General features: G+C 34.2%; 1 protein-coding gene across 1 annotated transcript in view; it reads right to left on the bottom strand.

Moving 5' to 3' along the window:
* LOC132697906 (netrin-1-like) overlaps positions 1-12,907 on the bottom strand; it is a 311,375-nt gene that overhangs the window by 58,760 nt on the left and 239,708 nt on the right. Inside the window, exon 2 of the mRNA XM_060663657.1 lies at positions 5,349-5,537. Within this exon, the coding sequence (XP_060519640.1) occupies positions 5,349-5,537 (189 nt within the window). The remainder of the gene's footprint in view (positions 1-5,348; positions 5,538-12,907) is intronic.

Consider the following 12,907-nt stretch of genomic DNA (forward strand, 5'->3'; position numbering starts at 1 on the left):
TTGTTTTTTAAGTGGAAGTTTTTGTGATTACGCATTTTATAAGTTACAAAGATATACTTCTATTCTATCCAAATTGTGTTCCGCTTAACAATATTATTACCGCTATTATTATTAAAATCATTACAACTACAGCATACAAAAAATGGCAGACATTTAAAAAAAAATTGCTCAAACAGATTTCTATCAGCATTCGGACTCTTTCACTTACCTTGTGCATTTACAAGCATGATTATTCTTGCTTCTATTTGTAAAAATAAATAATATTGTATAAGTGTACCTACAAAAAAAATGTAAAGTAGATACTGGTAAAGATCCATGCGTTCCATTTTCGAAAATTGTCCTACCAAATATTGCCGGGTTTTTTAAAAACACTTTATAAATTTGGGAACTGTTATTATATGACCGCCTTCAAGGAAACACAATATAATAATTTTCCAAAATGTCTTCAATTTGAGGACCACCTGCTAAATATTAGTCAAAATAAAGATTAAAATGAAAAATGCTGAGTGTGTACATACCAAAGGAAAACGACCTTTTCTTTCTGTTTTTCAAATAAACTTTCACTGGCTACTGTAATACTACTTACAAATCTTCTGGATTCCTCCTTGTTGGCTTCTTCAGAGCTTAACCGACTCGCATTCTACTTATGTACCTCCTAATATATTGTTTGAAGGAGACGGAGCTAAAGGAGCGGATAAATAATTCCCGTATTGGTGACAGGTAATTTTTTCTATAGATTCTCGGATTTTTCATTAGTAGAAAAATTAACTAAATGCAAGAATTTTAGCTTAATATCTTTAATGTGGAAATTATTAGAGAGAACAGCAGATGTAAGGTGATTTGATTCTGGATCCAGTGAATCTGATTGAGATAATTTTACGGCTCGGAAAGAGTTGAATGGATGGTGATGTGACAATGCATTATGGTATTGGTCTGTGTGCGTAGGTTGCCTGTAAACAGAATGACCTAATGATAGGTCTGAGAAAGTATCATCAACGTAGCGTATCCATAATTTTGTTTCAGATGGAAGATGTAGAGGGTTTGTTCTCAAGGGCCTCCATAAATATATTCGCGATGACTTGAGATTATGGAGAACTCGAAGTTTGTCCGTTATAAGAAAAATAAGGCACTTAGTAAAGAGGAATTCTACGTCGAAACTAACCAAATATCCTGTAAATGTATTTCTTTTTAATATTTTATGTTTAAAAATGTACTATTGGTTTCAATAAGTGTTGTTTATGGAGTGGATTATTCAAATTTTATAGTCAAATTACGATACGTACCTAAATTTGTACAATGTAGGTGCAGTAACTTGACAATAAGTGTATGTGTGTTGTGTGTGTGTGAATGTGTGTGTGTGTATGTGTGGATGTTTTTTTGTAATATTAGCAAAGACAAAATTTATTTAATAAAATTAGAAAATATTTCAAATACTTCCATTACAAATTAAAATAAATATTTTTTTTCCATACATTATTTTGAGAGAGTGATCTCCTTTTCAACAAGCTACTAAGGAAACAATCAAAGTGCGACAACCGTAGCACAAAATTGAATTACTTTCTAAATTATCGCACAGGGGAAAATCTTTTTTTGTAATATAATTTCACAATTGAACACATCTTCACATATTCAAAATTTTATAAAACTGTGTGCTGTTGAATGTGAAATAATTTTAAGAGCACCCAAATTAGCTGCTTTTGACTAGAACATTTTATTGGAAATATTTTTTTTTAAAATGGCTCGAAACATTAATAAATAAGGCATAATTTAATCTTTTTTTTTCACACCGGACGGCCCTTTGACAAGTATGTGCAAAATTATAACAATTTATGAATGATTTTCGCCTTTGCTTATTGTCCGATCCGTATTAATAAATAAAAAATAAAAAATTAATAGTTGGACGTAAAACAATTAACATGTCACATGATAATTATTTATTTCGTTGTATTCTAAATATCGTATGCACACTCTGTATATGTAGATGGCAACGTCAAGTGCAAACCCTCGTCTTCTTACGTTCGTAAAAAAACCAGTCCTCTATTTCGTTTCACACTTTATTTATGCATTCGGCGGACAATATTTCTTTAAAGGATTTTAATTACTTCTTGTAACTTAATCAGATAAAATGCAGCGGTGTCGGGAAAATGCCGTTTCTCCAGTTTTATTGCGTTTACGGTATAATTTAGAAGTGGCTGAAGTATTTTCGGCTAGGGGATAAAATACGGCAGTTGGAAATCATTTTGGAATAATTCCTTAGTTGGCGATAAGTTCTACGACTACTTTTTTAACGTTTCATTTCAACTACCGCGGTAAAAGTTACATCCACTTTTTTAGTTGAAATGAAGGCTAAAAGTCTTGCAAATCTTGATTATTTAGCTGAAGCTGAAAGGGACAGCAATTTGTTAGATACTAGAGATTTCTAAAAAATAACAAAATTAAGATTTCGTAATATTATTTAATTGTAAAATTAGGATTAATTGAAATTTTAATTTATGTGTACGTGTGTATGTGTAAAATTTTTTTGATATGATATACTAAAGTGTAACATCTTCGCACAAAGTTGCATTTTCTATAGCTTAAATAACGCAAAAGCCGAGGAAATTATGACCTACGTTAGCCGACTAATACACAACTTATAAAAACAAGATATTAAGACATGAAAACTTCCATAGACTAATACTAAGTTGGCCTCGGCAGAAGTTAACCAAAACTGGCTCGCATTCTACTCTGTACTTGCTAATATACTGTGTAGGGGGCGCAGTTACAAGGAGGGGCATGAAGATTGATTTATTAGAGATTTTTTTCTTGGATTTTTCTTTGGTAGCTTTTTCATGTTTCTTAGCCTAGGTGTAATATTTCGTCCTGTTCTTTGGACAAATGGTAGATCTTATAGTTAATTTTAACGTTACATTTCTTAAGAACTTTTGTTATGTGGTCAGTGAGGTTTTCAATGTAAAGAATAACCACAGTGGCAAGTGCGAGATTGAGTTCTTCTTTTTAGAAGGTTGGGGTGAGCAGCTATAAGGTGTTTTAATTATGGATTCAGTGCTCAGGGTGCGATAGTCTACCTTTCAACATTATGAGATGAGTCATGCACGACAATATTCATGTCTCCGCTCCCTTAAACACCATGTAAGCGGATACAGAATAGAATGTGAGCCAGTTTCAGTTAAGCTCTGAACAAGTCGACTGGGTGATTTGTGAAACCACAGTAAGTTTTATTTATCAACATCAGACGCAGGAGAAATCCAGAAAATTTGTAAAGAATATGTGAAGACATAGAATGAGCGTAAAAAAACTAGACAAGTAAAGAGAATTTAAAAACTTCCCCATCTTATTTTTGTGCTATAAAGAAAAACAATTAGAAACATAAATATCTAATTATAAATTATTTTGTTTTTTTCTTCTACCAATCTATCAATTGATAAGAACCAACTTTCAACAGCGGTTTCCATAACTGTTTGCTAAACTTATGATATCAAGCTGCATAAACCAGAGTAGAAATTATTGTTTATTCCTGATTTCCTCACATGCAATATTTATTTTCATGAAAAATTAATTCTATAATGATATTGAACATTTTTTAAATCATCTAAATTTTATCGTAACTGTGATATTTTCTAAATCACAATTTTGTAAATCGGTGGGTAGGAGATGACTACCGAAAAGTCGCGCTTTTAATGTTGTAGACCTTTGCCGAGAGTGAGAAATATGAAACAACTAGAACAGAAAATGGCCAGAATGTGCAGAGATAATGTGGATGGTGATTTAGAATAAAATCTTTAACACTAAAATATAGTTAAGTTACTTTAATTTCGTCGTGCGCAAACAAGGCCAAAAACCAGTTTACGTTAAACAGTCAAAAACAGAAGAAAAGAAAATTGTGAAATAGTCAGATATCTCCACTCAAAAAACACATAAACAAAAGAAAAAATGCATACAACATTTTCTGATTGCGAACTTGCTCTAATGTTATCCATATTTTTTTTGTATTGGGGGACACTTCAAGGGCATTGTAACTAAAAGACCTCTTATATAGAGCTGTTTGATGACAGGGGACGCAATATAAACCACCAAGTCGGGTTTAATGCCTACAGCCGCTACTAGATTTAATTAGTTCAGTAGTTAAATAGGAAGGAGCTTCATTTTTGTGGTTCTTTAAAGAAAACAGTTCATAATCATATTATACATTAGAGTCAAATATAGCCAGCCAGAATTCTGCAGGCGATCTGATGCGTGACCAAACTTGCTCAGTCCAAAGCAATAATGTGAGTTTTGAAGCCTCTGAAGGCTCTCTCTATCCCATAGCTGTCCAATAGACTGTTGCACAATAACCAACTTGGGACAGTATAAGCTTGACTTTTTTATCTTCACTTAGAATTTGTTTATGCAAATATAGTGATTTTAATTATAACATTATTTTTGCAGTATTTTATCATCTCTGTTTTAGACTATTAGAACCAAACATTTTTAAAAATGGGCATCGGAAACAGTTTGAATAACATCCACATCACTATGATTTTTATCTAACTCAAAAGAAAAATGTGGCTACCACAATCATTCAAAAATTTGGCACAATCGGACCTATAAAGAGAGAAGAGTGCTTCACTGTGGATTAGACTGGATGTGTGTATGTTATTGTATTATTATATTATATTGCAATCAATTATAGTGTAGGTATTAACAATATTTAAGATATAATTGTTTATTGTGAAAATGTAACGTACGCTGCACTGTCCCGGGTTTATTATTATTATTATTATATATTCTGTATAAGCATATTTCTAAAAAAAATTAAAATTAATATAAAATTCAAAGTTTCCATTCCATGTCAACAGTTGCTCTTGTCAAAATTTGTTATTTCCTAGTTTATTTATGTCTTTTATTTTCAAGATAATTTTCTTTTAATTACATCTAATTGAAGCATTAATTGTTCACCTTTTTGTAGGATTTTATTGTTCCGGTCGCACATTGCTCTAAAATATTTTGTATTCTTGATGAATGGTAATTTTCGGTTCACATATGGTTAAGGGTTTGTTACTCAAAATTAATGGAATTTCTGTTCCTTGGCTCCGAATTCGTTTTGGTGAGGTTGCTTTAAGTGTACGCTAAACAATGAAGCACCATACAAGAACTGAAAATTGCTATTCCGTCAAGAACTCACAAGAGTACCAGAGGAAATAATTTTAATAAAGAGAAGGGAAATTATCTCGAAAATAAAAAAAAATGTTATGCTTGTGTGAAAACCCTGCGTTTCCTCTGCGCCACCTTGTATTTTGTTCGATGGAAGAAACACATTTTACCCTCCGTCGACTGAATAGATGCATTACCAACGAATCATTACTTACGTTTGCAGGCCTTTCTGTGCGTAATCTGCTTGGTGGGGTCCCTGTAGTAACCCTCGCGACAATAGTGACAGTGTCGGCCAGCCGTGAAATGGCGACACTTTAAGCACACGCCGCCCGACGTACGTCCGGAGAGTTTGTACAGTTCCATGTTGAAGCGACAACGTCTGGCGTGTTGATTGCACTCGCAAGCTGCAATTAAGGGTTACAGAACGTTACATTCAAATTTAAAGACCAATCAAACGCATATGTATAGCCAATGACATTGTAAATCAGCCATTAATATTTACCGATAGAGTACACACACATGAAATAGAGATAGCTAAGAAATCATTGGTCAGAAATTATCAGTAGAAAAAATTTTTGGAGTTGTCAGTCAATGGTTAGATACCATTTATCTTTGAGAAACAATTATTTTATTGCCTTATACAATAATGGCGTTGATATCGACTAGTGATGCTTTCTAGCCGTCGTGTTAGAAACTTTTTTAGACAATGGAAGTTCGAAACACCAGTGTTGAAAATAATCAATCCTTGTCTATCCTTGCAGAAATACCTTATACTTCTTTTTATAAGTGAAACTCGTTTTTTGCAAATCATTCTAGTCATACAGACTGTTCAATTGATTTAATTTAAAATCTACTTGAAAATTTCATTCTCTTTGTTGATAAGGGTGTAGATAAAAAATAAAATAACCGTTTATAGAATTGACTATACATCCATCCAAAAAAATCAATATTAAACAATATCAGAATACTAAATTCTAATTTATAAGAATTCCAGTGGAGTTCCAAGGTATTTTTTGTTTTGAAATATTTTTATTAGCAGTGCGTATCAGTAAAATCTTTGACCAAATGGTGAGGCTGTGCTTTAGGTCTTTAGAAAACCGTAAAATTCTATTTACAAAACTTCTGGATTCCTCCTGTTGTTATCGAATTGAACTTGCTGTTCATGCTATTCTTCTTAACTGAAACCGGCTCGCATTGTATTATGTACCTGCTTATGTATTGTTTGAGGGGGAAGAAGCTAAAAGAGGGACATGAACATTGTCTCTCTGGATGACTGATTCCTATATTGGTGACAGGTAAAGACCTGAGTCGTTGTTAAGATTGTTGATAGAAGAATTGATTATATACAAGAATTTTAGTTTCATCGGATAAAATGCTATGTTTCGCGATTATGTGCGGCAACTGATGATGAGTTCATTTGTCTTAGTCTTAAGGCTCCTTCATGTTCTTTGAGACCAGTTCATAGTTTTCGTCTGGTTTCTCCGATGTGTTTGCCGTATATGCATGAAATGCTGTAAACTCCTGGCATCTTAAACGAAATTTTGTTTCTGACGGATCGAAGATGTTGAGAGTTTTTTGGGCAAGTGGTTATATTTCTTTAAAACTTTTGATATGTGTTCAGTCATGTTTTGAATATAAGGAATGACAGCAGTGGCAAGTGTGGGGTTGCTTGCGGACTCATTGTTTATAGAAGTTTGTGCTGAAGTGTATTTTGTGAATAAATGAATGTGGAACTTAACTCTGTAAACAAGAGAGTTAATAACCGATGATGCGACATTGCATTAAGGTATCAGTCTGTGTGCGTAGGGTTTTCTGTAAACAGAATGACCCAACCTTAGGTCTGATTATCTATTGATAAGAATATCTAACAATGGGAGATTATTATTAGTTTCTAATTCAAAGGTAAAGCGTATATTAGTTAAAAGTGTCGATTGCTTTCTTCTCAAAGGCTTCCATAAATATATTCGTAAAATGCTTAGCGGTCAATCACTGGTATTGATTGAAAAATTCTAATTTTGACAAAGCACTAAACATAAGATAATTAAAAATGGTGTTTTCTTGGTGGAAGTAAATGTAGTAAATATAGTTTGTATCTAAGTTTATTTATATGCTTTTTTATATTTGTACTAATCCCTTGTAGTTACTTAAAGAGACGTCGATTTTGTGCTTTCCTGCATTTCGTTCAATGCATAACATGAAAACTCCATTTCAAATTAATTCAAGTCCAATTTCGAAGAATTGCGAGGAATTATGAGTATAAAAGGAATTCCTGTGTACACATTTGGTCCTACGGTTTACTCCTCGGGTTCTAACTTCAGGAAGCCATTACTAGACATTAAAAAGGTCCTAAAGCTTTTAATGGACGGTCACCCTGAGAAACCCTGTATAAAGGCAAGCGATGGTGTTATAGGTAATAAGGGTAATAAGTAAATAAGGCAAAAAATACGTTGGTTCTTAGATAATTTACACTTTCGTTCTTTGCAAATTAATCATTCCTCCGTTTATAGCCTGCCATTCAACAGCAACAATCAACAATATTATGATGGTGTGATGGACAATTTTGCGGTCCACTCTGTATTTTAAGGAGGTTGATAAGGTAGAGATTGGTAGATATTTGGTAGAGATAAAGACGCCCGCAGTCGGCTCTGGGGAATTGCCATTCTGATGTGCTGTCCATACTTGTTAAGGTTTATTTGTCATATAATAAATTACTGTATTAAACACTCGAAGTATGCTGTGGAATGGAAAACTGCTTACGCCAAACCTATACTTAAGATTACCAATGTATAATTTTTTTGAGATTTAAGACCTATTAGTATCCTGCCAGTACTATCGAAAGTATTAGAACGAGAAGAATGAGGCAATTAATGGAACATCTTGAAAGGAATAACTTTCTTCTCGACACTCAGTGTGGTTTCCGAAAAGAACATATTTGCACAACAACCCTAATTAACGTTACTGATGACATCTTAAAAGCTCTTTGCAGCAGCATGTAATTATCGAGGGTCACACAACTTCTCGTTCCGGAGTTCCTTAGAGCTTCAAATTAGGGCCCATATTGTATACAATTTACGTAGCGTTTCTGGGCAGGCATTTGAGTTATTTCTTTGTTCTCCTGGTGTCTTATGAATAAAGAATTATTTTTTAAGTTTCTGTAGTTCTCTGCTTTCAATTAATAATAAGTGTCAGAACTTACTATTCGCCCCCAATAAGAATTTGACTATCATAAATAGTAGTCCGCTTAGTCTTTACATAAACAATACCAAATTAGACTTTTCTAAAGTATCAATGGGTGACTTTGGTTGCATGTTCAGCTACGATTTAAAAAGTATATCACTGAGTGTATTCTCTCTTCAGTCTGTATCCTCGTGTGAGGCTAATGCGACGTCGTTCACTAGAGTCTTCCATCTCTCACGGTCCTGGACTTCGGTGATGAGAGTATGCCTTGTTATTCCCGTAGGTTTTGTTAATTGGTCGATCCATCTTGTCGGTGAGCGGCCATGGTTTCTTTTTCCTTCGACTTTTCCCTGAATGACTATTTTCTCTAAGCACTCTGGACCTCTTCGCATTACATGTCCAAAATATTTTAGGACACGCAATCGTAGACAATCTTTGTTTGACTTTTAGTTGTTTCAATATGGAGTCATTACTTCGGTGTTGTGTCCATGAAATATTTAGTAATTTCCTCGAAAAATACATTTCCGTAGCATCAATTCTGTGCTGTTCACTCATTCTAACAGGCCAGGCTTCGCAACCATACATAAGTATCGGAAAGACTAAGCAGTTCATAATTCTGATTTTTGTTTGTGTTGTTATTTGTCTGTCTTTCCAGTTTTTCCCAAGTTTTTTGGTCGCTATTTTTACCATTTCGCATCTTCTTTTGATCTTTTGTTCTAATGTACCTGTATTTGTGATTAGTGATCCCAAATACAAGTATTGATCAACAACCTCGAACCTGTCCATCTGTTGCATATCCGATCTATTATTATTAGCTGGGTCAATTATCATTATTTTTGTTTTGGAAGTGTTGAGTTCCAGACCTAGATACACGCTCTCTTTTTCAATCCTATGAATGAGATCCAACAATTCATCTGCAGTGTTTGCCAGTAAGGAGGTGTCATCAGCAAATCAAAGATTGTTAATTTTTCTGCCATTAATTGCGACTCCTCCCATCCAACCATCGAGCGGTTTCCTAATAATGTATTCGCTGTATATGTTAGATAGTTGTGGTGATAATACACATCCCTGTCTCACTCCACATCTCCACACCAGTTGAGTTTTGGTATAATGTAATTATTAGGAAGATAAGATGTTGTGGCACTCCCACTTCAAGCTTTTCGAGCTTTTTCTATAATTTGTCGTAAGTTGAGCAGATGTTCTCTAGTGTCACTTCCTTTGACAAATCCCGCTTGTTCCTCTGGTATTTGGGGTTGTAAGTAGTTTTTAAGTCTCTCTTTGATTACATGTAGGGGAATTTTACTAGCATGCGAAATAAGGGTAATTCTATAATTTTCACATTTTGTTTTTTTACCTTTTTTGTGAATTGTTATTATTTCATTTTTGTCCAGTCTTTTGGAAATTGTCCAGTTTTCCATATTTGATTGCATAGGTGACGAAATAGATTTATTCCCGTTTCGCCCGTTGCTCTGAGTATCTCTGCTGTTAGTCTGTCGGGGCCTGGAGCTTTGTTATTTTTTAATTTGTGGATGGCTGCTTCTATTTCACATTTAAGAATATCTGGTTCTTCTTCTCATCCTTCCGTTTGTTGAGACTCGACGTATTGTTCATCCCCATAGAGGTTTTCGCAGTAGGCTCTCCATGTCTCTGTTATATCTTTGATGTTGGTTATAAGGTTTCCGTATGTGTCCTCTACTGACCAGGTTCTGGGTTCTGGGTTTGAAATCTCTGGTTGGTTTGATCTGGCGTGAGATTCCACTTCGCTGCATATGGTGGCGTAATAATTATTTTTATCTTCTTTATTCTATTCTTGTTTATCTATAGTGTTAAACTAACCAAAACTATTGTATAACTCCCGTAATCCGCTTATTCTCTCCAGTTTTAATTTCTACGATATCCTCGATCAACAGTAAATAATGTGCAGAAAATTCAGAAAATTCAGAATTATTGTATAATATTTATCTGTAGCACTAAAAGAGGTCGACAAATTAAAAGATATAAACTTGCACAATATGAAGTGTAGACGCACATTGCAGTTCGCATCATAAAATAATTTCATTTCAAAATCCACCACATCTTTATAGATAGAGTTTCATACTGATGTTCACGATGAACACAAAATATAAAAGAGTTATAATACTTTCATTACACAAAACAGTAATTTTTAAAAGATGCTTTTCGTATAATGGCTCTTCCTTGCAGAACTGTCTCCCAAAGGAGCTTATAAAATCTTCGATAGCAATTTTCAAAAAGCAGAATCTATCCTTGTTAAGAGTGATGTTTGATCTTATAAGATTAACATCATCAAGTTTCACAAACATGCTTGTTTCTCTGTTGATGAATCATTTGTTTTTGTTTTTTCTCTAGATTGCAGTTTATATTACCTAGGTATATGTGTAATTATTGGGTCAGGTGTTACTATTTTCTTGGGTAAGTGGAAGACCAACTCTTCTTTATTTTTAAAGATAGAGAGATGAACTTCACCACTACTGTAATTTAATGTATGTTATTGTTTATCTGAATAAAAAGCAACTTTACAGGATGGATTTATAGCTTTAAGTTCAACGTGGTTATTCTTGTCATCTTGATTTTAGAATTTTTGGAGAGTTTTAGCTAATGTGAGAGCGCGAGAGTGGCGACCATTATGCACGATTAGAAAACGTACACGCAGGTCTTTCGCGACTTTTCACCCGGCACCTATCTCCCGCACCCATCGCAAATAATTCTGTTATTTTATTAATGCCATAACAGTATGCTAAAACAATGCATATCTGTATATTCGCTGGAAGGAACCCATTATAATTCCAATTGTGGAAACAATCCACATAACTAAAAACGTACAAGAGGTAATCGCATTCCGACAATCGTCTTCTTGCCTCGCGAAAGCGATTGCGATATGCAAAACAGTGCTCTCGAAATGCGGTGGGTGTAATATATGTCATGCCGCACAAAAAAGATGGATTGTCGAGAAACAACAGTTTCGTTTGCCGTTTATCGGTGGTACAATATCCGAGGACAAATGGTGTGACTGATGGCGGTTATTTGATCCCGTGACTTTAGAACAATGGCGCGCGTTGTGGACGTAGTGTTTTGTTGACTACTCGTCAGCGCTTCGCTGTTGCGTTGAATAACATGGGCAAACATTTAAAGAAGCGGATTAGGGAATTTAAAGTACCGTTCCAACGCAAAGGTGGTAGAAATCATTTTAAATATTCGTTTCGTTACTTTGTCTGAAAGCAAACTTTTGAATCTGAGGAGGATAACCGCCCCTATGTAACAGAATTTGTTGCTGCCTCAAGGGTGTCAAATATTGCTAAAATTAATATGGTATTCAAAGAAAGTGATAAGACCTAACCTGTGAAAAGATTGCAATAGCATTTTTCCTTTAATAAACTAAGTTCAGTAGTACAAGTCAGTATATGGACTCTTAAATAAACTGTCCCGTTAGAGACTCAGCTTCTTTTAAAAATGTGCAGTAGATGGTACTATTTTAAACACGCGTGTAATTTAAAACAAGTTTCAACCTGCTTGGTTTTGAAGGCTCTAACCGTCTAGAAATGTATGTTTGTTAAACTGGTAATTGTTCCCTTTTTTATTGATTGTTTTTCGTTATGAGATTGTACAGGATACGTATAATTTTTGTATTTTGGAAATGTCTTGGTATGAAAAAGATGAAGAACATCTGTGACATGAACAAATACCTAGTTTAAGCCAAAGCGAGGATGAAAATATGCAATGAAGAGATAGACAGCAGCGAAAATATTCTAAACACAAATATTTTAAAAAAATCAGGTGAAATATTTGATAACGTCTACCAATATATGCGGAAAAAATTAAGTGAATCAAATAGACCATCTACAAGGCATAAACACAATGCAAATGTTCTGGAAACTAACAAAACAGATTTTTTTAAATTTTTGGCACTTTGTTTGCTAAGACACAACGCAAGCAAAATTACCAAGTCTTAGACGCATCTTCCCAAGTCATTGCTTATACCGGCACCTAATATTTCCATAGAATTTGTCTCTTTGAATTAACAACATTGAAATTGACCCCTTACTTGGATTTGGATAACTACTGTAACTCAGTTGAGTCATCCCAAGACTTGCTAAGTCGCAAGACGCACACATCTGAGACCCTTGGTTAAAGCAGTGGTTGATGCTAAATTAAAGAGAGGGAGATTGTGTAAAGGTGATCTGGAGAAGTATGTCTCGAAATCGAGAGATAAAAGGGAAGTGTTATTTATAACCACTGCCAATAATCCTGAATTAATATAAATTCCTAACAAGTTTGGCCGAGTCAAAGTAAAATCCAAAGCTATTGTCGATTACAACGTTAATATGTGGGGTATAGATTGTTGTGATTAAGTGGTAAAAATAATATAATGTACAAGAAAATTATATTCATGCCTTGGGCCTATGCTTTTGGTTATTTTTGATTAGTTAATATATTTACAAGGACCTAAGGAGATATTTCTAGGTTTTCCAGACGATATAATGAAGAATTTCGGGCATTTCTGACTGTTTAGCCTGGAACATCACATCAAACTTATTACTGCGTTGTAGGCAATGATGGAACACGAACTTCATTTAGATGC

The sequence above is a fragment of the Cylas formicarius genome, unplaced genomic scaffold (genome assembly GCF_029955315.1).
Source record: "Cylas formicarius isolate icCylForm1 unplaced genomic scaffold, icCylForm1.1 PGA_scaffold_2__14_contigs__length_35257938, whole genome shotgun sequence".
Taxonomy (NCBI): Eukaryota; Metazoa; Arthropoda; class Insecta; order Coleoptera; family Brentidae; genus Cylas; species Cylas formicarius.